Here is a 27,473-nt window from a genome sequence, read left to right as displayed (position 1 = left end):
AAATTAAAATCAGCTTTTAGATGAGGTACTTGTTTTTCTAATAGGTTCTCAGTTGTTAATTATACTTGGAGATGGAGCTGAAAACCTATGATCTTGTGGTTTTAAATGAGCCTAATGTTTGTGAGCACTGTGGTTTTAGAATAGTTAAGAATGTTTTCATTACCTTTAAAATACTACTATTCTTACTGGGTGGTATCACTTTGTTGCTTATTATCTAGAGGGCATTTCATGTGTGTCTGTATACACAAATATATGTGTGTGTATATATACATGTGGATGAGTTAAGTGTTCTTATACATTGTTTTTTCTCTTTCAAGTATTTATTGATCTCTTAATATTAACACAACTGCATTTTTTAACATCTGCCTTATGTGATATGGTGTTTTGTGGAAAAAAGCTTATATCGTCTCTGACTTTCTCAGTTACTGATACCTGCTTACCTTCTCCTGTCAGTTAGACCTGTAGGTGACTTAATACACTTAAAGAAATACTGGTACAGCCTAGGTAGTGACATCTCCACTAAAGAGAACAGGAAAGCTGACAACTCTTCTGCTATCTCCTTTCAGCCCTGTGCATTGGAAGCAAAGTACTGAGGTTAGATGATTTTTCATTCATACAAGTGTAACATCTTTTTGGAAAGGTGCTTCCAAGTGAGCAAACGTGAAGAATATTTTACAGTTGTTCCATGTTAAGCACTCTGTTGTAACTCTTCTGCTTGAAGCTGCTGGGGATTTTTGTTGCTTTTCTAGTTATGAAACTTAAGGCATAGGCTTTTCAATTGAACAAAAGGAAGCATCACAGTTTGCACTTGTTGCCAACTGATTTTCATGTAAAAAAGTCATTAGCCTGGGAAGGGACCAGAGTAAGCTCTTTCCTTAAGCTAACTACTCATGAAAATCAGTAGTCTGGCATTGTCAGGTTTGGTTCATGTCAGTAGACCTGTGCTGAGATGCTCTGGTCACTCCTGTGTGTGGCACCGGTAGGTACATGGTAGCATGTGGTCAGGAAGCTCAAGGTGGAAATGGTTTAGGAAGCTAGGTCTGATGAAAGACTGTAGTATGGTGTGTAGCTTAATGCTTCTGAGATGAAGGCTAGGTTGGACAGAGCCTTGGGTGACATGGTCTGGTGTGAGGCATCCCTGCCTGCTGCAGAGGGTTGGAACTGGATGATCTTAAGGTGCTTTCCAACCCTAACTATTCTATGATTCTATGATGTGTATCTTCACTTGCTGTGAATTTCTCTTGCAATGGCAATTCACCATTGACCAAAAATACTACAGCCTTTCTCTCAACCTCTGCTCAAAGAACAGGTCAAGGTGAGGGGGAAAACAACTCAGTAATAGCCTTTGATAACACCTCTGCTGGTAGGGAGGGAACTGTCAGTAGGAAGCTACTATATCTTTAAAAAAGTCTCGATTGTTACCCATTACTGCAACAAACCTAAACTTCAGTAGGGGCAGGTATTCAGCCCTCACATTGCTTTTGTTCCAGTAGGTTCAGTTTTCATTAAAGGTAAATGCTGCTGAATACTTGCCTTGAAAATGTAAGTGGTTTCTGCGTGGTCAGTTTATGTTATGTGTACAGTTTTGTAATGGCCAAGAAAATGGGTTTCACAAAAAGAAATTTCGGGATTTCTCTAATAGTGTTCCAAGGGCTTGTTCCAATTATGCTAAATGTGTTTGTGAACAGGAGAACAACTTGATTTAAAGTGTGGAAAAACCTTTCTCCCTTAAGAGGTCCCTTCCTCTAGTAAATCTGTTAAGTGCTTCAGTGCATTATTTTTCATTAAGTTGATTTTCCATTACAGTATCTATTGAACTCTTTTACACATGGTGTCCAGATGATTTCAGTTGTTCTACTTCCATGTTAATGTTGTGACAATGGGAGATTTATCTTGAAACAATTATTTTTCCCAGCATTTCAAACCCACCTATGAATAAAATAACAGACAAGAACTCTTACTATTAATTGCAGGCTGGGAACTGAGGAATAACACTAAATAGTACATTAGTTATAGAGGTCCTCAAGGAACTCAAGAATAGAATTTCCTTTGAAGGTTGAAAAGGTGAATTTATTATTAATGCTGAGTGGGTTGAGGTAATGGAATCCTAAAAATTCCAATGTAGTTGAAAAGGTGAATTTATTATTAATGCTGAATGGGTTGAGGTAATTGAATCCTAAAAATTCCAATGTAGTTCAGTTTTGTAAAGATCTGTATGTGTCGCTTATTGCCACAGTTGATGAATTCTGACCAGCTATTCTCTGGGATTAGCAATGAACCAGACAGAAGTGAATAGTTGTACTGGTGATTTGTTATTGTAACATACCTATTTTGATGGCTTAGTTGCTTTTAGATACTGGTAAAAAATGCTTTGTTTTGTTGCAAACATTATTTCCAACCCTATTTTGGAGTTAGAGCATTTATAAAGTTCTAAAATGAAGTGTTTTTTCCTACAAACTCCCCAGTCTGGATCAGTATGGAGATACATGTGTAGATGGGGGGGGGGGGGCGCGCATCCCTGTCTGTAAGCATGCTTGTTACCAGTAGTACCACTTACATTCTTAATTTTAAATACCTGGGGGTGTTTTTATTGTACAGGAATGTTCTATTTAGTATGAATACAGTCACTGAGGAAGCACTTTACAGGTCAAATATTCTGCAGCTTTAAATTCTATTTTTATTTCTGGATAAGTAAGTGTAATTTATTTGCTGTTATGAAAAACAAACTTGGAAACTTCTGTCTTATTTTCCAGAATAAATTTTACATAGAAACCAAGCTTAACAGAGACTTAAAAGATGACCTTATAAAGCTGTTTACGGAACATGTTGCAGAAAAGCACATTTACAACCTAATGCGTAAGTAAACCTATTGAATTTTTCTTACAATGGGAGTCTGGAAAACCACAGTGCTTTCAGATATTGCAGAAATCTACAGCAAATAGGAAGAAAATGACGAATGGTTAGTAAACTTAAATACAAATTCCTTTTTAGGTCATCCACATGAAAAAATGTGGCGTGCTTTTTCAGAGAATGACCTTGTATGAAGTCAGGGTTTTGTTGGGTATCTGGGGGAACAAATCTTCGTTTTCCCTTAGGATTTCTGATGATGACAACAAATGTTTTATTGTGCTGTTGCTTATGCTGTTACTCTTTAATTTCAGCATCAAAATATTGACAGGTATCGTTAAGAATGTGATGTGGTCAGAGAATTGTGACACCACTGGCGTTACTGACATGATGTACTCGAGTACTCCCTGCCAGTTAGTGAAGTGCATACTGCTGGCAGCACTTTCTCTGTGAAGCTAATGGGTTAATGCAAATAGAATATGTTTCAAGTGATGAAACTTCCTGTTAAGTGCTCCTGTGGGTAACCCCTGTGGTGGACTGCTGAGTTAGCTTACAACATGCTCTCTATGTGGTTGTGTGAGCTTAAGGACCTAGGTAGTGGCCTGGTTAGTCCCTTGAAAGGGCAGTTAGCAAAGGTGGAGATAATCACACATGGAGTTGAGAAAGCGGTGAGCAGTTGAGCAGCAGGGCTGAGAGAATTGCAATTGTAGATGCTTTGTGCAGCTGGATAGTTCCTGTGTCCTGGGCTGAGTTCAGTACCTAGCCTAGTGTACTCCCGTTTGTAACCCACCCCTGCTGCAGCATCTCTGTTTCCATCTAGCTGGTCCCCTCCTCTTTGCTCTGAAGCAGTTATCTGTATGCTAAACAGAGACCAAAGGGTGGACGATGAGTGAAGTATATTCCTTCTTTTGTCTTTACTTTTGGGTATCAATGCCTTTCTCTCTCCAGTGAAGAGCTGGAGGAGAGGAGCTTTGTTAAGCTTCTTAGGGTCAGTGTGTTTTGGCCTTCTTGGAGAAGAGTGGGTGAACAAGGTGCCTACCCTCAGGTCAAGGAGCCTGGTAGCCTGGAATGATGTGAGATGATCAGCTTTGATGCCATCTTGTTGTTCCTATTTGGAAAAAAATCACTAAGAAGAGCCGTTAGCCATGTAGCAGATCAGATTACTTTGGAAGTAGCAGGACAATGAGGAATGCCCACCCATGGGACTGATGTTTTATTGTGTGCCAAAGAGTATCATGAAATCTGGTAAGATTATTGCTGCAACAAGATCATGGAAAACTCAGCTGATCCTGCCGTAAAATTAAGTACATTTAATTCTAAGTATATGCATTTTTCAGGCAATGAAAACATTAATGTGATTTGGGTTTTTTCAGTGACAAAGGAAAGGTCATGCTGGTCACGTCTTTAGAACATAAGTATGAAAATCAAATAGTAATTATAGGTGGAACTATTGAAAGGAAATACCTGTGGTTGTGTGTGCATGAAATCTGAAATACTTCTATCCAGCTCTGTTGTAGTTGCAGAAGGAAAATAATTGGAAAAGTAAGCTATCATCAGTGGGGTTGCTGTGTATGGGGGTCTGTTATTTAATGAGCAATTTCCTTGGGTTTCATTTGAGTCTTACCATCAGCTTATTAAAACTAAGTTATTTAGGTTTTTATCTTACTAAGTAAGGTGATTGATACATATGGGTGTGTATAAACTCCTGACCATGACCTGACTTGCTTAAGTCTTGGATAATGGGGTTTTTAAATTGAGTTAAAGTATGCATAAAGAAAATTCTAAGCTTGCTATCAGTTCCCTGGGAAATTATTAAGGACATGTAGCACATGGTCCCTCTCTATTATTGTCCTGTAGAGGTGCTGAAAAACTTGTATTATTTTCTGCCATTCTTGGCTGTTCTTTCTCGCTTGCTGTAATTCAGGTCATAATAGGAAAGAATATTACCTTAATCTTCGGAAGTGTGAGGGCTATGTGAAAATAGCATGCAAGTCAGTGTTTGTTAATTACTGCCACATTGTCAGTGTGTGGTGCTGTTTCCTGACATTTTATATAGATTTAGTTCAACAGAAAATAGATTTTTATATTATGGGGAGGGGAGGAATAAGGTTTAGAGTGGGTATGCTTAGGAAATGAAAGTCACTGAAATTGTGATCTATATAGAGAAATGGAATCCAGGGGCTGTTTTATAGATGCTGCAGCTGCCACTTGAGTGAGAAGCAGCATGCCTTGCCTCTATTTTGAAAAGCAAACAACAAAATAGGTTTAATCTGTTTGTGGGCTGGACTCAGAGGACAAGAATAGCATCTGCTTTTGCTCTTGAAATTTGTTGCTGTGTTTTTTGAACAAAGGAAGATTTGTTTGTAGTATCTTGTCTTTCTGTCAGAGCCTGCAAGCTGGCATTTGTATTTGAAGTTGTGTTCAGGGAGGACTGTGAGTACATTTCAGGTTCTTTTTCTGAAAGAAAAAGTTCCTGCTCTACTTCAAAAGATGGGGATAAATAAAGTCAGAGAAGCAGTGCAGCAGAGATCTCTTCCTTAGTGTTTGATCTTGCTCAAACTCCCACTCGTTGAGACAGCCCAAGTCCCCATGCTGTGTGGTTGAGTACAGGAAGATGCAAAATGAACTCCTGGTAAAATGGTCTCTGTGGTGGGAGCACTTACCTGAGCACTTAGTTGCAGAAATAGAGTGATTGAGGTGTGAATTCATTACCTACAGAAGAAATATTGCTTAAGTGAGCTTTACTTGAACAAATTTTGCCTGCCTAAACACCGATTTGGCTCCATTTATTTGATAGAGGAAATGTTTATTAAAAAACCTCCACAATGCTCTTTTATCTAGAGCACTTATGAGCAGTTAATACATAAAAAGAAATAATACACAGATCCATATACACAGTTGTGTTTGTGAAACACTTTTACATTCACACATACTTATTGAGTCAATGCTCTTGAAATTAAAGTGGATACATTTGAACTAAGTGAATATAACCTGGTTATTTTCCTTACAAAGCCAAAGCTGGCTCTTGCAGATAAGGCTGCGGTGTTAAATGGCTTGGGAGAAGTTGCTATGTGCAGAATTACTTAACTGAATGTAAGAAGGAAAGATACAGCATCTTATTTACAAGAAGATTCAGAAATAGGATGGGGGGAAGGTGCAGATAATACCCCCTTGTCACTAGGGAAGGGGTGGTGGAGAATGTTACCTTTGTTCCTGCTGGAGTCCTGCATGAGATGATTTATAAGCAGGAAAATTCAGATATACATGGGATTTTTTCTTCTTATGCAGCCACTGTCTTTTCTGGTAGCTTAGACCTGAGTTTCCTGTGTCCCCATCTTTGATCTGCTGTGTCAGGAAGAGATCATAAAACAGGTCCTTTTTTCCCAGAAGAAAGGAAATCTTTCAGGCCATGGTGAAAATGCTATGCAATAAAGAGGGACCAAGACTTCATGAGTCTGAACATTGTTATCAGGATCCATGGTGAGAACATGGCCTGTTGTCCTGGGTTCAGCAGTAGCAGTCATTTTTCTCTTTCTTAGTAGCTAGTGCAGTGCTATGTTTTCATTTTTTGGCCTGGGAACAGCGCTGATAACGATGATGTTTTCAGTTGCTGCTCAAACGTTTGGTCTGACCAAGGACTTTCTGAGCCTCATGCTCTGCCAGGGAGGAGGGAAAGCTGGGAGGAAGCAGAGACAGGACACCTGACCCAAACTGACCAAAGAGGTATTCCATACCACAGCACGGCGTGCCCAGGATGTAACGGGGAGTTACCAGGAAGGGCGAGGGACTGCAGGGTTGGATGAGGTATCGGTCGGTACTTGGCTGGAGGGAGTGGGGTGAGTTATTGGTCGGCTGGTGTTGAGGTGTTGTATTCTCTTCCCTTGTTGTTTCCTTTAGCATTATTATTATTGGTGGTAGCAGTAGTGATTTGTGTTATACCTTAGTTACTAAACTGTTCTTATCTCAACCTGTGGGAGTTGCATTCTTTTCGATTCTCCTCTCTGTCCCTCCAGGAGCAGGGGGAGGGCAATAAGTGGGGGGGAGTGAGTGAACGAGGTTTGTGGTTGGGTTTAAACCGTGACACCTGTGAATGAGGCAATTCCCTGAAACTTACTGATTCAGAACTAGAGTATAGGCTCGAAAATATGAAGTGTAGGCAGAATGATCGTTGAGGATTAAAGCATTAGGTTTCAGCTGCTGAATGTCTCAGATTTTTGTGTGTGATGTATATCAAGATAAGTACAGAATCAGCTACTGAAACCTGAGCATACAGAGCAGTTGGTTATCTGTCTGTAGATTCTTAATAGCATGTAGGCAACTGTTGAGTGTAGCTTTCCATGTCAGTGCTTGTGTGAGTTCAGAGCTAAAACCCAGTGTAAAAATGTATTATTTATATTCATAGAATTCAATAGAATAGTTAGGGTTGAAAAGGACCTTAAGATAATCAAGTTCCACCCCCCCTGCCATGCGCAGGGACGTCTCCAACTAAACCATGCCACCCATGGCTCTGTCCCGTGTGGCCTTGAGCACTGCCAGAGATGGAGCATTCACAGCCTCCCTGGGCAACCCATTCCAGTGCCTCACCACCCTAACAGGAAAGAATTTCCTCCTTAGATCCAATCTAAACTTCCCCTGTTTAAGTTTTAACCCGTTACCCCTTGTCCTGTCACTACAGTCCCTGATGAAGAGTCCCTCCCCAGCATCCCTACAGGCCCCCTTCAGATACTGGAAGGCTGCTATGAGGTCTCCACGCAGCCTTCTCTTCTCCAGGCTGAACAGCCCCAACTTCCTCAGCCTGCCTTCATACGGGAGGTGCTCCAGTCCCTGATCAGACTTGTGGCCTCTTCTGGACTTGTTCCAGCAGTTCCATGTCCTTTTTATGTTGAGGACACCAGAATTGCACACAATGCTCCAGGTGAGGTCTCACAAGAGCAGAGTAGAGAGGCAGGATCACCTCCTTCGACCTGCTGGTCACGCTCCTTTTGATGCAGCCCAGGATATGGTTGGCTTTCTGGGCTGCGAGTGCACACTGCAGCTGGCTCATGTTCATTTTCTCATCGCCCAGCACCCCCAAGTCCTTGTCCGCAGGGCCGCTCTGAATCTCTTCTCTGCTCAACCTGTAGCTGTGCCTGGGATTGCTCCGACCCAGGTGTAGGACCTTGCACTTGTCATGGTTGAACTTCATAAGGTTGGCATCAGCCCACCTCACAAGCGTGTCAAGGTCCCTCTGGATGGCATCCCTTCCCTCCAGCATATCAACTGGACCACACAGCTTGGTGTCATCGGCAAACTTGCTGAGGGCACACTCAATCCCACTGTCCATGTCAGCGACGAAGATGTTAAACAAGGCCAGTCCCAACACCGATCCCTGAGGGACACCACTCGTTACCGGTCTCCAGCGGACATCGAGCCATTGACCACAACTCTTTGCGTGCGGCCATCCAGCCAGTTCTTTATCCACCGAGTGGTCCACCTATCGAATTGATGTCTCTCCAATTTAGAGAGAAGGATGTCGTGTGGGACAGTGTCAAATGCTTTGCACAAGTCCAGGTAGATGACATCAACTGCTTTACCCTTATCCGTCAATTCTGTAGCCCCATCATAGAAGGCCACCAAATTGGTCAGGCAGGATTTCCCCTTAGTGAAGCCATGCTGGCTGTCACCAAGCACCTTGTTGTTTTTCATGTGCCTTAGCATGCTGTCCAGAAGAATGTGCTCCAAGATTTTGCCAGGCACAGAGGTGAGACTGACTGGTCTGTAATTCCCTGGGTCTTCCATTTTCCCCTTCTTGAAAATGGGGGTTATATTTCCCTTTTTCCAGTCGTTGGGAACTTCACCCGACAGCCATGATTTTCAAATACGATGGCCAGTGGCTTAGCAACTTCATTCGCCAGCTCCTCCAGGACCCGCAGATGGATTTCAGGTCCCATGGGCTTGTGCACATTCAGGATTTTAAGATAGTTTCGAACCAGATCCTCTCCTACAGTGAGGTCTTCATTCTCACAGTCCCTGCATCTGCCTTCCAAGAGTTGGGTGGTGTGGTCAGAGCATTTTCCAGTGAAGACTGAGGCAAAGAAGTCATTAAGAACCTCAACCTTCTCCAAATCCAGGGTATCCAGTTCTTCCAATGGCTTCTGGAGGGGTTCTACCTTGTCCCTAGTCTGTCTTTTGTTCACAGTGTACCTGTAGAATCCCTTCCTGTTCCATTCACCAAAAATACCAGTTCTCATGGTTTTCCAAGAAAAAATTCATTATAAAAAGCCTGGAGGAGAAGGAGGACTCATAGCCTATTTCCTTACATAAGCAGTTTCTAATAGCTTACTGGGAAAAACTTTTCTCTGAAGTGTCTTATGTAAGACAGATGTCAGGAGAGGAATTTCCACTGTGCTTTCTGAAAAGGACCAGAAAAGTTAACTTGAAAGCTGGAAAAGGCTGATAACAGCTTCCTAAGGATGAAATTGTCCAGCTGTCCTTGTTGCTTGCAGCAGGTACAGATCTAATACAAAATTATAGAGAATGAATCTAGTTATAGCTGTTAGAGTTGATAAATGTACCGAGCAGCATGTTTCCTGTTGCTTCTACAGTGGGTAAGCAGGAGAGCTAATGTGTTGTTTAGCTGATGTGTTTTGCTGTGTTGACTTCCAGAAACCAGCTGATGTCAGTGGAGCAAGGGACCCTTATCACTTTGGCGCTGTACTGCTAAGACATAGTGCCTATTGTTAATAAATTCCTTATCTAGCTCTCGTGACTACCCGAAGAGCAGCAGTGCAAAAGGCTGTGATAGATGCTAGGTTTATGGCCTGGTTGTGCAGCTACAATAAAGAACACAGGGTTTCTTTTGATGTGTTGGGTTTGTTATTCACTTGCTTTGCCTCACCCTTTGGCAGAGATAGACAAGACAAAGATGGATTGGATTGACTTTTTCCCTGCTTGAGCTGGTGTTTCTTTTTCCTCCCCTCTATTTTGACATCTATCTCAAATAATCTGTGTGTGAGAAGTAACCTGTTACTGCCCTGATGCACAAACTGCAGAGAAAATTCCCTGCCAAGGCAGAAAACACTCTTTCAGCTGCTTAAAGAAGGCATTGCCCTTACCCTTTCTGTATGCTGCTCTTCTGCATTTACATTCAAGAAGTTGTTCTTTGTGCTTCTTACTACCTTATTGATCCAATGCTTACGTTTCATGAGGAAATAGCAGTTAGCTTCATAAATGAACTTGTTCTTTAATAGCTGTACTGTGTTGGATCCAAAGTCAGTGTCCCTGTGTCTTGGTCTTGACAGAAATGCATACAGCATTATTATACCTTTGGTGCAGCTGAAGTTTGGTGACCATGGGTTTGTATCTTGGAAGGTATTTGTCCTGTAGGAAGAGCCAAAGTTTTCCTTGCATGGTTTAGGCTATATCTACATTAATAAGTGGTGTGGTGTAAAGGGAACACAAGACGAAACACCTATATGTTGTTGAGGACCCAGTATTCACCTTTACATGCATTTGGGAGAGTTTTATTTCACACTTGCTAATGTCTGGTCCTGTGGACAGAATGCCAGTTAGGAGTTTGAGCACATCTGGCTTAATCTTGCCCAAAAGGAATGAAGTTGATATGCTCCAAGGCAGCTCTGTCGTACCAACCGAGGAGCTATAAATGGGGATGATCAGTGAATTTGCTTCAAAAGCACATTTCGAATCTGGACTAAAGCATTAATAGAGAATCTGCCCTTAAGCATTTGAAATCACCATTCCTTTTTTCTTTGAGACGCAGAGTGACTGCTGTGATGGCAGAAGCAGTATGTTGTTAATCAAAAAGTCCCATTTGATTGCTGAGGCTCTTTCCTTCTGTAATACACGGGGTGTTACTCAGCCCCTAGACACTGCTTTGCTTGTTTTTCTTCCTTCAAGTGTGCAAAATCAGTATGGGGAAAAAAATCTGCATAACCTTACTTTACCTTCATAAAGGTGTTTCTTGCTTCTAAGAATGATACAGAAAAAGAAAACCACCAATCTCTTCTAAAAGAATAAAATAGTTTAAAAGGCAGAATTACTTGCTCTCTCTCACATGCAGTGCCTTGCTCTCTGTCTTTAGAATCAGCCTATGTGTCTGGATAGGTAAAATATTAGGAGATTGCTTCCTGAGGGCCTTAGAAGTGAAGCAAGGTATCAGAGCCCTAGGAAATTCTGACTGATTCCAGTGTATTTGTACCAGACTAAATGGGAGTGAGTTCTGTTAGAATTTCTCTATAACAAAAAGCTGTTTTACTCTTTTTTCCACAGCTATAAAGCTATTGAAATACCAGCTTGAGACATTAAATGTTTGGGGAAGGGGAGAAAGAGGGTTTTGTAGCATAAAGGGTCCTTCTTTTAGATGTAGGGAAGGGATGCATTTATTGTAGAGTTCTTTGTTAAAATTACTTATAAAAGATTTTTATGCATCTACGGGATTGTGTTTAATTTCTGTCTTATTCTATGTAGGCAAATAGGTTAATGTTATTGCCTCCACTTCAGGGTCCCAGTTTTAACCCTAAAAAATGTTTTCCTTCCTTTCCTTCCTTCCTATCTTCCTTCCAAATATTGGTAGACACAGATAACCGATAGTGAAAATCAAGTGCATGATGTTCCAGTCCTTTTCCAGCATATGGGGACTCAGCTGGGAATCTGCATCGACCATTCCTCTCCCTTTGAAACACTGAATTGTCACATCAATGTCAGTCTATTCTTAGACCTCAGCAGTTCCCCACACACTCAAGGGCTATGTGGGATATAGCTTGTGTAGCTATTAATCTTTCTTAAATTGTCTGTGCTCTGCAGACCTGATCAAGAATGGCAAGCTTGACCAGTTTAAGGGTGATAGCACTATTATTGAAGTGCTGGTTGTAATTTGTCAGCTAAGGACTAAGTAATTGTATTGTAACCATATTGGAAACAGTATGTATTGTTACTAAGTATGAGAGAATATGCTTAAATTCCTTGAGTAACACTTGCCCAAGGAAGCTGTGAATGCTCCATCCCTGGCAGTGTTCAAGGCCAGCCTGGACAGAGCCTTGGGTGACATGGTTTAGTGTGAGGTGTCCCTGCCTGTGGCAGGGGGGTTGGAACTTGATGATCTTAAGGTCCTTTCCAACCCTAACTGTTCTGTGATAATCTACACACAGTTTTATCACTGAACTAAGCTTTTCACCCAAGAACTAGGCTATTTTAAAAAGCCAAAGTTGCATCTCTTATTTTTCCTTGTTTCATGTTAAGTTGCAGCACCATTTTCTCATTGGAAAATACAGTCTGAAGTAATGACTCATGTTTAATCTGGTGCCTTGGTAAAAAAGTAGGAATAATGTTCCAATTTCAATAAGCCTTAACATAAAATAGCAAACGGAAGAATATCACCTTATTTTCCAACTATAGAAATCCAAAAGTATGTATGTCTGCATTTATAGCTTTGCTTTTCATATTTATTTTTCTAACAACACTGGATATTTTCCATGTGATAAAAAACTTTGGAATTTTTATTTTGTAGCATTTTCATTAGATACTTAAAGCTTTTGGGCTATGCAGTGAATATTTTAAACATAATCTGTGGCTCTGTGAAATTCTTACTGGCAAATGCTTAGTAATAAATACGTTTAGGTCTTTTTTTTCTTCTAATCCACATTTTAATTCATTACAAACTTTTGAAGAACTTCAGGTACTAAAAATCTATTTTTAGTTCTATTTAAAGGAAAAGAAAAATGTGGAATTGTGAGCAGTTTGTTACTGCAAATGTAAGGGTTAAGCCAGAGGAAAGTTTGGCTTTCATGTAAAAGGCTGTTGAAGTTAACATGTACAAATTGTATCTCAGTTAAAGTAATGAAAAGTGATCAGTACTTCTAATAATAAAATAGGCAGCAGATAAATAATAAAGCAACAAATCCAAAACTCCAAATAATGATACCCCCCTCCAAAATAAGCCCAGAACAAACCCAGCCAGCCTCCCCTAAAACCTCAACACAGAACAGTAACATAAAACTACAGCCGCATTTTGGATGCCAGCCATAGTGGTTCCCTTCCTATTAGCTGTTGGTGTGTGGCTTTTAATCAAGTGCTTTGCACAGGCTGGATTTGGGAGTAAAGGTTGGGATACAGGAACCATGTTCAAGGTGTGGTCAGATGGACCTTATGCAGTTTGGTTGAGAGAAAGGTAATTTATTCAATTATAGATTTGAATGTGTGTGATCTGATGATATTCCTAAAGGGCAGAACTGCCAGGTGAGCCTGGGCTGTTTGGGTTTGTATTGGCTGTGCACTGGGGACACTTTCATCATTACACTGCATATCCTTGTATGTCATAGAATCATAGAACTGTTTGGGTAGAAGGGACCTTAAAGCTCATCCAGTTCCAACCCCTGCCACAGGCAGGGACCCCTTCCACTGAAGCAGCTTGCTCCAAGCCCCTGTGTCCAACCTGGCCTTGAGCACTGCCAGGGATGGGGCAGCCACAGCTTCTCTGGGCACCCTGTGCCAGCGCCTCAGCACCCTCACAGGGAAGAGCTTCTGCCTAAGAGCTCATCTCAGTCTCCCCTCAGGCAGGTTAAAGCCATTCCTCTTGTTCTGTCACTACCTGCCCTTGTAAAGCATCCCTTTCCAGCTTTCTTGTTGGCCCCTTTGGGTACTGGAAAGCTCAGGTATATCTTACTTATGGTTGTGTAAGGATTTAAATTCTGTGGAAATGTTAAAGTTGTTGTTCTGCAAAATAATACAAGTATTGTTTACTGGAATTAAGTACTAAAGAGCACAGTTTGTACAATGGGATAAAGATCTCCAGAATACATTCATTCTACTTTGCAGCTTCATTAAGCAATCAGTTCTGCTTCAGCTGAAGACTGGAAAGCAGCAGCTGACTAACACCTTAGTTGTGGAAGCTGTTGGAGTTGCTTTTAATTGGAATAAACTTTAAGTGCATCCCTGAATAATTACAGCTTTGAACACATCTGCCTAAGCCATGCTTATGTATAATTTGTTAAAATATCTTACTTTGAAGTTCTATTAAATTACTGGAAAGGGAGGGAAAAATCTTGCGTGCTAACATGCAAAAGTTTCAGTTTTCTGTCAAGCAAAATAAATCTGTTTTAAAGGAATGCTGAAGGATAGAAAAGGATTTTTAGGGTAGTTAACTCTTAATTTCTTCAAGAGAACCTTGAGTTATGAACTAGTGATTTTTGAACTTGAGATGTCATCTGCTATTCCTGGAATTACTGGAGTCCCAGATCTTGCCCCCCGTACCCCCCCCCATAATTAGGAAGTAGCTTAAACCTTCATTGAGGGACAAGCTTCTCCAGCGTTACTGTGTAATAATGGAGTAACTCAGTTACTGTGGAGTACCTGAAGTGCTGCAGGTTCATGCCTCACTTACTCCAGTATAGTTGATCCCCTGTAACTCAAAATAATCCTGAGGTTGTTCTAGGTATTGTGTCTTACAGTTTCAACAGTATTTCAAAGCATCTTGTGTGTTTCGGAATCAAAACATTTCATCTTGGGAACCCAGCCTTTTCTTTGATTCTGCCATAAGTTGTTTTCAAGACTGTTTTCAGGTTAATTAACTTCTTAGCATATTGGTTACTTAGTCTGGGAAATGCAGTATTAGTTCACAAGCACTGGGGAGGTGGTCAGTATCATAGCGTCGGTACAGCCATCAGTCATCTGAGGTTGTTTTATTGGAGCTTCTGAGAGTAGGGAGGAGTCAGTGCAACTTCTGTTTTGTCTTAATTACTCTTAATAAAACAAGAGCCAAAGCCTTAATATGTGGAGGTCGTTTGTGAGACTGTAAAATAACAACAGGATAACTTCAGCATGGCTGGCACAGTTGTTTAAGTGACCCTCATTTAAGAAGTAATCCAGGATTGAACCTTTAGGTAGGTTTCATTGCAAAACTGAAGGCAAAGTTTTACGTCTTCCATCCATTTACATCTTTGTCTATAAACCTGAACTGAGATTTTTTTTTTTTTTGATCTATCCAAAGAGAAGAGTCTTACTCATTCTTATGGAAATCATTCTGAAAAGACATATCCTACAGCAGTGTTATTTGTATCAGATATTGATATCTAGCTTTTGGAGAAAGTGTAGGCTGGATTGTGATTTAATGAATAGCATATTCTTTCACTTTCCTTTATTGAGAAACAGGAAATGTATGCCATTACTTTGTTATACTGTTGTTGAATATAATGCCATCGTGCTTGTATTTGGCTGTAATCAGGGAGTGACTTCAATTTGTGTTGTAGCATGTGATGATCTCCAGGTGAATTCTTCCACTGATTTTAATCATGAAATCCCTTTCTAAAGACAGGTAGTGTGACCGATAATCTAGAACAGAAACAAGTGGCTGCTTACTATACATGCTTTATATTGCAAATATATCTGTTCACATGACCTCAAAGGTTCACAATTGAAATGAGCTTCATTAGTGAATATTACCTTAACAAAGGTGACAAGTAATATTATATGTTTGTAATGATAAACTATACTCAAGACGTGGACTATCCTCTTAAACTATTGCTTCTACAGATGATGCAGTTGGTCAACACCTTGATCATGTTAAGGGACCACTGGTGGGGGGGGTTTCCATTACCTGGAAGGGAAGAAAACTCTCAGCAGCATCATTTTCTCCCACAATATGTCCTTTATATACAAAGTTACATAAAGTAGCTTCTGAAATATTTTTTAATTGCTCTTGCTAGTTATAACTTGGGCACTAGTGAGAGCACAATTTTCTGTTTGTGAGGATTAAATTCAAGAAGCTATGCTACTTTAATTTTCTTACTAAATGTTCAAGTAATCTCTGGACTTTGTGCTTTCTATGTCATTGTTAATTCCTGGGCTTATTTTGTTTTAAATAATTGGTTATACATATTTTAGGGATATAATTTGATGTCTCTATCTGAAGAACAAATTTGCAGTTCTCTGGACAGTGCAAATCTGTTGGTGAAGCTTAGGCTAAAGTAGCTATGGTCTGATTAAATATATATATACCCACACGTTCTTTGGATTGTCTGTTACTGTTGCCTAGCTTCCTTATAAAGCATTATCTCCTTCTTAATTCTGTGATTTGCAACTGTCTTGGTTGCCAAGAGGCTGTTTGAAAAATGTCTTTAGGAAATAGGCTGTAAATAAGTCACTACAAAACAAATCACAGGTTCTTGCCCCCTCAAGGCTTCAGCTGAAATGAGCAAGCGCTTGTAAGATGGTTCTTTGTAAAATAAAGTCATCTGCAACAGTTAAATATAACAACTTTGATTACTTGGAGAGTAGAAAAAGTACTTTTTTTTTTTTTTTTTAAATCTCCCTATTACGTGAGCCACTTAAATCTTCAGTAGCATGTGCTTCTCTTTCTGACACTGTTTTCCATTTTATGGTACTATAGTGGCAAATGCTGCAGCTAGATCTGGAGATGCTCTGAAACTTAAAAAGCAGAGTCTGTACAATGTAAGCACAGAGATAATGCCCTTTAGGTAGAGTTGTAAGAGTCATTTCTCCTCTATCTAATGGGTACAGAAAGGTGTATTTATTGCTTAACTCTTTTGTAGAGGAATAAGAACTGAGAGGCAGCAGTTGGTTTAAACCTAACTTATTTCTTTTCTTTCTCCATGGTGTTTCTATAATTCAGATATAAGTTTAAACCTCTTAAGCCTTATAAATTACGAGGCAGGGTAAAGGCCTGTATATTGTAATATAAATGGTGAATGTGCTATTGCCAGGTTTTTCCACAAGAGGAAAATGCAATTATTGCGATGTTTACTACAGAAGATACCAAGAATGAAATAAAAATACTCACTTGTGTTTAAAAGAACCACTTATCTTATTTGATCTTTACATATTTTTTTACATTGCTTGTACTTCATTTATAGACTTCAAACCATCCTTAGTTTTCTGTACAAGATTCGAAGTACTGTAAAGCAAGGATTTGTGGCTCTCCAGGTGTTCGGCACACAGTATGGGAGTGCTTCTAAAAATAAATTGTTTACTTGAGTTCTGCATCTGAATACTTAGAGCCATCACTTGCTTGGTTTTTCCTCATGACTCCTGCTGCCTGTCTGAAAATGGATGAAAACCAAGTTATTTCCCATTTTCATCATCTATAATTTGAGCAGAATATGTCTATTAAACGTGATGTTGTATTACTTTTGAGCATTATCACTCATATACCTGTTTTCTTTGTGAGGACATCAGATAACAAAGCACAACTACTTTTGATATAAAAATGTATATGTGAGAGCCTGTATCTGTTAATTAGAAAACCTGTTAATTATCTTAATTTCATTTCAGCTTTACTTTTGGAAGCTCAGTCAACGCCGTTTCAAATAACTCCTTCAACCATGGCAAATATTGTGAAAGGCCTGTATACACTACGACCAGGTAAAGAAGGAAAGCTTCCACAAGTCTCTTACACTTTAGTTGATATAAAAATAGAAATGAAGATGGGAAAGCTTTATAAAAAGCTCTAGTTCTTGTATGCAGCAAGCCAGGAATGGGGTAGACCCTCCATTTACAAATTGCATGGATAAAGCTCTTTCAGTAAGCAAGGATTATTTTTACAACAGCAAAAGTAACATTGTACCATCATTTTTAAGGCAATACTGATTTTATTTTTGTGAACTGTTCAGCACCAAAGAAAAGAAGGGTGTACAGATAAGTATAATTCTTTTGAAAGGAGCTCAGTGTGGTTTTCTTATAGGTGATGGACTTGTGATTTCCCAGTTTTCCATTTCAGATGATCACTGTTGTGTTGTCTACTTCACAACACAACAGATACTGGTTTGAGTTGGTACCACGCACATAATCAGATTTTGAATAGTTGTCTTATGTCTGTAAGATACTTAAGTATAAAGATTGTTCCTACAGCTTGCCTGCTTTCCACAGCTGGTAGGAAGACCCAAGTGGCTGACTTTAAGCTATTGTTTAAACAATACATAATTTCTCTGGTTACTTGCTCCTCAGGCTTCTCAGCCTGTGAGAAAATAAGGAACTTTAATGTCATTCCAACCAAAAGAGCACAGGATAGGCTTCTTGATGTAAAAGGCTGTTCTTTCTCTGGTGGTGCTGGTTCTTGAGGACGAATTCTGAAACAGTCGGGGCAACAGTTTCTCTGAGGCCATGCTTTTCTACTCATTCTGTGGGACTTGCTCCATTGGATGTATTATGGGTCTGGCAAGCAGATAACTGGAGAAGTAAAGCAGAAAAATGTGGTCAGTGATGTGCTGAAGTATTAGAGCAGCGTTAGGAAGTGTCTGCTTAGGCAGTGTAAAGAGCAAAAGGAAAAGTGATGCTGTGATGTGGCTGGTGGCCATGGGCTTTCTCTTGTTTTCTCTTCAGGCAGAAAGTACTTGACAGGCTGTTAGATTTCAAATGTTGCCAGAAAAGACTGTCTTCTAATTCTAGCTCCAGCATGTGATGCCTGCATCAGAAAACACTGGAGCCTGGGCAGGTGCTCAGGCTGCTGGTTGACCCACTTGGATTTAGTCTGAAATACTCTTTTCACCTCACCCATAATGATCTGGTAGTGGCATGAAATATTCTACCACAGTATTTCATATTGTGAATTCCAAGTCAGTTTATTAGCTTGGCTAAATGATTCAGTAGCATTAAGTCTTTAGTAGGTAACACATTCTACATGGTACCTTTTTCCTGTATTTCATTAAATGAAGAATGCTGCTTCATGTCTGTAGAATTTGGGGGGGTTTGTTGGTTTGGTTTTGCTTTTCATTTTATCTGGGGAGCTACAGGCCTGACAGCCTGACCTTGGTGCTGGGGAAGGTCATGGAGCAGAAGATCTCAAGGGCCATCACACAGCATATGCAGGATAACCAGGTGATCAGGCCCAGTCCGCATTGGTTATGAAAGGCAGGTCCTGCTTGACTAACCTGATCTCCTGTAACAAGGTGACTCGCTTAGTGGATGAGAGAAAGGCTGTGGATATTGGCTACCTGGATATCAGTAAAGCCTTTGACGCTGTTTCTCACAGCATTCCCCTGCAGAAACTGCCAGCTCATGGTTTGGATGAGTGCACTTCCCTGGATAAAACTGTCTGGATGGCTGAACCCAAAGACTGGGTATTTAGGAAAAATTTCATCACTGAAAGGGTTGTGGAGCATTGGAACAGGCTGCCCAGGGAAGTGGTTGAGTCACCATCCATGGAGGTGTTTAAAAGATGTGTAGATGTGGCACTTAAGGACATGGCTTAGTGGTGTACTTGGCAGTTCTGGGTTAATGGTTGGACTCGATGATCTTAAAGGTCTTTCCCGACCTAAATGATTCTATGATGAGGGAATTTAGTGCATTGGTTTTTATTTAAACCCCCTGTACACTAATAATGAGGATTTTCTAAGTTTGTCAGTTAGAGTGAAGAGTAAAGTTTGGCATTGACCATGTAAACATATGTGGGAATTGGATGAAAACTTGTCATATGCCTTAGTGAATGCTTTTAAAAGCATCCATTTTTTCCAAGTAAAGATGGAGTTTAAGGTAACTGCTATAACCTCTGGGAAGGCAGGCTTCAGAAATACTCAAGAAGTATTTATTTTTCTCGGAACAGTTGCTAGAAACCCAGTTTTCATCCCTGACTCATTCTGTGTTTCCTATAATCAGCCTTGAAGCAACTTTAAGGTAAACTATCTTGCTCCTGTAAGGCAATGTTCAGTATAGTGAAATTAAATCACATTTCTATGCTAAAGCTGAACTAGTAGAGGTTAATATTACATAATAAAGATTAGAAAAGTGTTCATCTAAGCCTTGGAAGATCGGGAAGAGAATTGCATTAATTCATTTGAAATGGGGGATGGAGAAGCAGGGTTGTATGGTGACATTAGTGTGATTTCTAGAAGGAAGGCTCAGGGAAGAGAGATGTAAGCTCTGTGAATACACTTGCAGAGTAAAGTGTTACAAATGAGCTGATTATCAAGGTGAGTTGAGAATCAAACTTGGTATGGAGGTGAGTGCAGAGACTCAACAGGACCTGTGAGATGTATCAAGAACTGAATTTCAATTTGATGATGAGGTTGATGACAAACAGTAATTCTTCTATCTACATGTAAACATCGGATTCTTTGTTCTGCTTTAAGGCTTGGTTTCTGTGGAGTTTGGGGCTGGTTTGGGGTTTTTTGGGTGGACTATTTGTTTGTTTAAACTCAAGATCCTAAAATGTGTTTAAAATAGAGCAAAGTTACATTTGTCAAGGAGTAAAGTCTTCACAAAAGATCTTTTCCACATGTTTTGTTGTTGCTTCCCCTTTTCTTACAGAATGGGTACAGATGGCACCAGCTTTGTTTTCTAAGTTCATCCCAAATATTCTACCGCCTGCTGTGGAATCTGAGCTTCAGGAATATGCTGCTCAAGACCAGAAACTTCAGAGAGAGCTTATGCAGAATGGATTTACTAGGTAATAGTTATTAGTCTTCAGTAGTAATTGTGCTGGACAGTGCTGAAATGGTAAAAATGGGTACACCTAAAAATACTGAAGAAATAATTCAAGAGTTAATAAATAACCTTCACAACTCAGTATTTGAAAATGGCCTTATTTTCCATGCTTTTTGAGCATGGCCAACCCTGCAGATGATACCGGAAAGATGATTGGAAGTCTTGAAATATTTGCATGAAAAAGATTGCTTATAGTTCATAAATTCAAAACACAATTCTCTGTGTTTTGATTGTTTCTAATGTATGATTGTGCCCTTGTTCAGCCTTTACTTCGGCTCTTTATTTTCTATAAACTGACTTTTCATGATGGTTCTGAAAATGCCAGTTGTCGACTTTCTCCTTATTCCACTCACAGAGCTATTTATATAGTTAAGGTGTTTATTTTAAATAGTCTTTTTCTCATCTAAGTATTGAATTAGGGAGGGCGAGAAAGAAAAAGCAGCAAAAGAGCAGAAAATGTTCCTGGCCTGTATTGTGCCCTGTGGGCAGTGCCTGTTGCTTCGTGCTCTTCTATTTAACTGCCTAGATGGAAGCACAGTGCTTTTGCCACAGCAGTGGACCACTTTTGCAGTAGTCTTAACAATCCGGTGAACCCATTGTGCTCTGTTCCCAAGAGGATCATTTCTGCATGAAGGGAATAAGTCTTCATCTTTCTTGTTACCTGTGCAATGCTGAGAATCTGGGCCTGTAGTTTGAACACCCACTGGACATGGGTATATTTAGTGTAAGATATACTCCTCGATTTCATACTCTCATATAGGTTTCCTCAAAGGCGATCTCTCTCTCTTCAAAGCTTGGTAAATTATTGAGCTTCAAAACTCTACTACTGACCCAAATGCAAATGGTATTGTGGGCTCACTCCTTGTAAGGTTTTCTGGTGAGGAAAAGATGTTTTTGGCAAGTACACACATGAGTTAAGGCACTGACAACAAGCCATAAGGGCTTGAGCTGAAAAGAGCAGTGCAGCTGGCACAAGACACAGAAGTTTGAGACTTGGAAACTGAGTTGGCCTATAATGCTGATAAAAAAATGCAATGTACAGAACAAAAAAGGGAACATTTTAGTTTTGTCTTTCAGTATTACTGATTCTGTAGGTGGCTTCTAATATTCTGCTTACAACTGCATTTCACCAGTTTCACACTTCATAGAGAACTAAAAATCAAGTTTCAAGGAGTAACAGTCCATATCCACAAAAAACAGTCTCAAAAACATTTTTCCCTAGGTACCTGAAAATAAAAGAGGCTCGTTAGCCTGGCTGTGAAGTTCTTTGGCTGGTGCTGTGAGGAAGATGCTGTATAAAAGGCTAGGAAGGATACTGACCACTGCAAAGGCTAGATGCCTCTGTGGTGCTCTCTTGTTACAGACTTGGGGGGATCCTCAGAATATACTTTAGAAACCCCTGGTTTGTGCAGAAAAGTAATTCTCTAGCACTGGAACTATTGCAAATCCATAGGAAACTGTTTCTGTCCTGTGTGTGAAGTGGGGACAGAGAAGAGATTAGGGCTTGACGATATTCATACAAGGATGAACCAAGTATTAGTTAAGGTTTCAGTGCTACATATTGTTGGCACAGTCTAATTTCTACAAGTTCTCTTCCTTCAGGCTTTATGCAGTATGGCATCTTATGGGTATTGAACATGTGAAGAGTTTTGGTATGCCTTGTAGGTTTAGGAAATTGGCCCACCCTAGCCCATGCTTTTGTGCAGCTGCTGTTTCTACATAACTGCTTCCAGTGCATTACATAAAAATGCAAACTAAACCTTTGCAGTGGAATAACTGATGGATGCCATTTAGTTTCTGGTGAATGTTTTGCACAGCATATTTATATGGTTGTACTGTCAAGGGGTCAATGCCGTCTGGTAAACATGGAGGTCATATAAAGTGTTGGAGTCTGTCATCATTAAAAGAATACAGGTAAAAGAAAACTGAAACACAGGTAATATATTTGCTACATGGCATTTTGCAGTGGCATTTGAAAACACATTTTGCTTTGCGTATTACATCTTGAAATAAATTTCTTCCTGTGTTGTAAATAAATATAACTTAGTTATAACTCAAAATTGATCTGAGGTTATATTCCTACACATATAGATGTATATATTTATGCATAAAAAAGGTTGTTTTCTCTTTTAGCAAGTACTGTGCCAAGTCTATTCTCTTCTAGATTAGTATGAAATATCATCTGTTCTTCTCCAATTGCACCAGAAATGGTGAAGTCTTTGCTGCTGCATTTCCCTGTAAAGCAATAACCTTGAGGAACACAACACAGTGAGGTCTCTTCTGCAGTATTAACGGCATGTCAGGTTCTAGTTGAAATAGTCAGGTAATAAACACTATTAAATACTATTGTTGCAGGATAGGCCAGTTGCTTGGCAGTATTTCTCTTGTGAAGGACCTTAATCAAGGCATGCACAGCAGGTCAGTCATCTTAAGAGTTTCTTCAGGGAAGAACATTTCATATTATTGGAAAAAAAACAATAATTTCTGCCAACTTCCAGCAGATAAATGTGACATTATAACCACTGTGATGAAAATATATTAGAATCTCTCTTCTCTAACAGCATCAATAGCATATCTATCACCACAAGGATGATAGGTATTTTCCAGCTTCTAAGAGTTCATGTGCGTAAGAATAAAAGGAAAGAAACCATGTTTTCCAATGGGAATTCGACTTTGGGTTTTTGGTACCAATAACGTCAACCAGTGTTTATGCAACTTTATAGTTACTTATTTAAATTTTCCCCTTGAAGAGGGAGTACTGTCAGCTCAGACTTGCTTAGAGTCTGTTGGGTTTTCAGCAGCATCATACCTTTCTATAGTGATAGATGCAGAGTTTTTCACGTAGCTCTATAAAGTTCGGTTAAGGAGTTCGAAGCAAGGAAAACAATTTTATGCGTGACTTAAGACCACCCTACATACGAGCAGTTTTCCTCATCTTAATTTTGTACAAAATTATCCTATAAAATCAAACAGACTTTAACGGAAGGATGAGCTACTTAAATCAAAAAAATATAGCTTATGCTTCTGTTCTAGTAAATTGAGAATCCTGTAGTCATGTGTTATTGCTGCTATGTTTGAACTTTTATTCTGAAGTCTGTGAAAGTTGATGGCTGTGCTGAGGTATTTCATACTCATTTCCCTTTTTAAAAATCATTGAATGGTTTGGGTTGGTAGGAGCCATTAAAGGTCTTATCCAACCCTCCTTGCTACAAGCGGGAGCATCTTCAATTAGTTCACATCATCATAAAAATACCTTTCTTCCCTTTCTTTCCTAGGGGTGACCAGTCACGTAAGAGAGCTGGAGAAGAGTTAACGTACAGTAAGTATGCATCTAACCCTGCCCTCCAGTGTGTTGCAGTCCCTGAGAGGCTGGGCATACAGGTAGTGGTGGGCTTCTGGCTTCTCAGGGGTGGTGAGCTATCAGGGACTGCATCTCCACGTATAGCTATCTGGGTGTAGTGAAAGTCCCATCTTTTGCGATGACTAAATACTTGTCCAGGAGAGAATCTAGTCCTGTACATTCCAGGTTGGGATTGAAGTACAGGGTCCTGATTGTCATTAAATAGTCTTGGAGACTGGGGATTAATATCTGTAGTTACTGCATTCTTTCCACCAAGTTTTCTCCTGTGCCTTCAGCTGTTTGCTTTATTTCCTACCATAAAATGTCATACAGTTTTATGATGAACTGTTATTACAACCCTAAATGAATGAATGGATGTTTATATGTTATACCAGCTTCCGTTTACACTGTTGGTGTTTTGCAAGCAGTGCTGGGTTTTGGGCTGTTGGGGGAAGGGGGGTAAAGGACATAATGTAGAAGTTTTAATACAAGAGAATTTCTTGAACTTTTAATGTAATTTCAGATGGCTCATCAACTTGTGCAAGCTCCAGGGGGTACAGATAGTGAATATACTGGATCAGCTTCTATTCCTAGCCAGAACAGACACTGGAGGAGCGCAGGTGGTATCCGGAGCCTCCTTTGGCAACTGCTGATACTCGAGCTCTGACACGAGCTATGCCTCAAAGAAGAGTTTTGGACTTTCTTCTTTATGTAATAAAATGTCAGTTGCTGCTACAATTGGGATGACTTTGAAAGACATGTTTCCTTGGTCTAGCCTATCGACAAGTTCATGTTCAGTGATTTTTTTCTGTGAGGAATGCACCTTGAAAAACGATCCTTTCAAAGTGGAAACGGGCAGCGAAATCAGCAGCTTCCAAAAGCGTTAGAATGGAAGAATCTTTTTTGCACTCTTTTCTTAATATTAAGGACGTTCTTAAAACTAGTTAACACGTCAGTGTATTAGTTTTTAAACTTCAAGGTATTTTCTGGAGCTTTTACTTAATAATAAAGTTTCATTATTTTACAGTATTTGTTTGTTAGTTTAAAAATGGTCACCTTTTAAGAGTTGGTCCCATGTAAATGTATCTTCTGTCAGGGAGTTTAACATTCCAGATTTTTCTTTTCTCTTTGTTTTTTTTTGTTACTTGGTATTTTGAATCTCTTTTCCTGTGTGTTTGTACTCTGTGCCTTCAGCTTGTGCACTTTGCAACTTCAGATACCATATTTTGTTTACTGCAAAATGTGCTCTTGAGTCAAAACTTGATGTGAACAAACATGCTGCAAAGTTGCACTTTTCTCTTGCATTAATGGGAGGTGGATTTAATGAGGAAGGGAGAAAAGTTGAACCTGTCACCCTTGCTAACAGTGACTTGAAAGTTTGTCCCCTTTTTAATTTTCATATGTATTTGTGTTCAATGCTGGGACCAACTCTTGTAGAACCCCTCTCATTGACTTTTCATTGGCTTCCATAATTGCAGTAGATCGAGATGTGAATTCCAGATTGAATGAAATAGTAAGACATGTTTTATATTGTGCTATGTAGAGACATTGTGGACAAAATTCTCCAGTCTAGTAGGTCTGCAGTGTGCATCTTTGTCAGCACAAACTAGATGTGCACCTGGTTGATCTGCGAACAATGGTACCAGTCCAAGACCACTTTGTGGCTCCTGTGCCACTTCTGTTTTGGGAATGTGAATGGGTATGATGGTGGGTGTAGTCAGAATCAGGGAGTTGAGGAGTGGAGTAATGCAGCCTCTTCCTTCCAGTCTTGTGTAGACTCAGTTGGAGATCCAGCTGAGCCCAGTTCTGGGAGATCTGGACCGATGGTCTAAATCCTAGTGATTGTGACATGGGTTTTAATCAGTGGTATGGCTAATGCAGTTCTTTCATGAGGGGAGACATATACTTGAAAAAGCAGTCTGACTACAGGGTTTGCTGTTATTTGGGGTTTTTTTTGTTATTACTATGGATTTATTTTCAGTACCTTTAGTTCTGAAGAGAAATGAGTTAGTAATATAAAGTCTTTCTGAAGTGAAACAAACTTTGTTCAGTTTTGTCTTGCACAACTCTTACGCCTGTTCAAAACCAACACCACACAGACACCCACCAACCCCCTTTATGCTTGCATGAGTTCATTACAAAATGCAGGCAAAAGACAAAAATAGATGCTGCAGGGACAAAATGTCTTTTTGTTTTGTGTCCAGGAGTCATGTAAATGAATTTAATTCAATCCGTTTCACATCAGCCGCTTTGGCAATGCCGCTAGTTTGGAGGGTGGCAGGGAGGAAGAATGAGAAGGACGCTGCTGTGTTTGACAGATTCTAATCTGATTTACCTGTGTGTTTCTTTGCATATTTGCAAGGACTGTTTAATTTTGAGGAAGCTTTTCTTTTAGAATGAAAAATGAATGTTTGTTGTGGTGTTTTCTATGTAGAACAATGCCAGCAATCTAATTTCATGCCCAGTAATGGAAAACCAGACCACTCAGTAGAGATTTTTCAAGTGTTGATAGAGCTTCAACTTTGCTATCAGGTACTTAAGTTGAAGCAGAATTAGATACAAACAGGGGTTTTGAAAATACACAGTGGATAAATTAATGAAGGCTTGTAGGGAACAAAATGATTTGCCAGCTTCCAGATTTTGTCAGTTTTGGCTTTAAACAAAAATAAAACCTCTGATAGCATCCTTAGCTTTAAAATAATCACTGTTTACTGAAATCATGATATTCCTGAGTAAAGAATAGATGCATTAACCTGACTTGGTTAAAGCCTGTTTACAACTTCATTACCATTCTAGCTCATATAATACAGTAATCAAGCTCTGTTGTCTTTGTCAAATGATCACAATCTTTTTCTGTTCTTAAAGTGGTTTTACTGGGTCAAGTTTGTAAATAATGTGCTTTTGCTTCATTGTCTGAGGCAAGGGTTCAACATTCATTTTACATTGCATTATGTTTGGGACACAAACTTCTTGAACAGTAAAGATAAAGCATTCCTGTTGGCGTGGTTCACTTCGTGCGCCATAAGTAGTGTTTGCATATTCCTCAATCCTCTGTAGCATTCTCACTTGGCCACCGTACCAGAGAAATCTGTTTGTTAAGCACTGTATTATGTTGTAAATTTGGCATTAAAATTCCTGTATGTTTTGGCATTATTAACATAATGCTGAAATACTGTTTTATCTGTTGAAGACGTTCTCATTGTGACTGAGCATGGAACAGAATACAGCTTACGATACTAAATCATTTTGTTTCTCTGTAAACTTTTACTTACAGTAAAACTAACTCGGCCGACTTGAGCATTGGTCCTGTTAAGCCACAATTACCAACAGCATGATCCTAACTGCAGTATTTAATTTAACCAGATAACTTGCGATAAATCCATTGCATTTGTAGCTTACTCTGTTAAGATTAAGCAGTAAAGTTGGTTATACAATGGGTGTCGTCTTCATGTTGCACTGGTTCCACAGCCAAACTTGCTACATTAAAATATTTTTAGATCAATTTCATTTCTTGATTTTGAGAAGTTGAAATATTTGAATTCATCCTACTGTAATGGTAGGCAAGTGTCAATATTTGGTCAAGATGGTCTTTGACACAAATGATAAAGCCGGAGGGGTCTTAACCAGGTAAGTATTCAGTTCCCCCACAGTTGGATATCCTTGGTGCCTTTGTGTAGTTGCTGAGGAAGCATTTATGAATGAATACTTTGAAGCAAAAGTGTTCATTCCTATTGTTTGACAGAAATATGATCAGCCAGATCCATCGCTTTTAATTTTTCCTTGACAATGGTTGTTTACGTTCTACAGGTTTACAAAAAGGAAAGAACCTACAAAGGCCGTGTTCCGAGTGACTGAG

The 27,473-nt window shown here is 39.6% G+C and overlaps 1 protein-coding gene across 4 annotated transcripts in view; it reads left to right on the top strand.

The window, feature by feature from the left end:
• Positions 1-27,119, top strand: part of CACUL1 (CDK2 associated cullin domain 1) — a 53,589-nt gene extending 26,470 nt beyond the window's left edge. For 2 of the 4 annotated variants that reach the window (XM_065672368.1, XM_065672365.1), the window contains 4 exons: positions 2,754-2,856; positions 17,131-17,220; positions 20,101-20,239; positions 22,633-23,546. In XM_065672368.1, coding sequence (XP_065528440.1) covers positions 2,754-2,856; positions 17,131-17,220; positions 20,101-20,239; positions 22,633-22,819 — 519 coding nt within the window. In that variant the 3' untranslated portion in view covers positions 22,820-23,546. The other 2 variants (XM_065672369.1, XM_065672366.1) reach the window with 2 other exon arrangements.
• The last annotated feature ends 354 nt before the right edge of the window (positions 27,120-27,473 follow it).

This window comes from Lathamus discolor, chromosome 3 (assembly GCF_037157495.1).
Source record: "Lathamus discolor isolate bLatDis1 chromosome 3, bLatDis1.hap1, whole genome shotgun sequence".
In the NCBI taxonomy this organism is placed as follows: Eukaryota; Metazoa; Chordata; class Aves; order Psittaciformes; family Psittacidae; genus Lathamus; species Lathamus discolor.
Note: the sequence above shows the minus strand (reverse complement) of the source record. Positions and strands in the feature narration are given on the sequence as shown.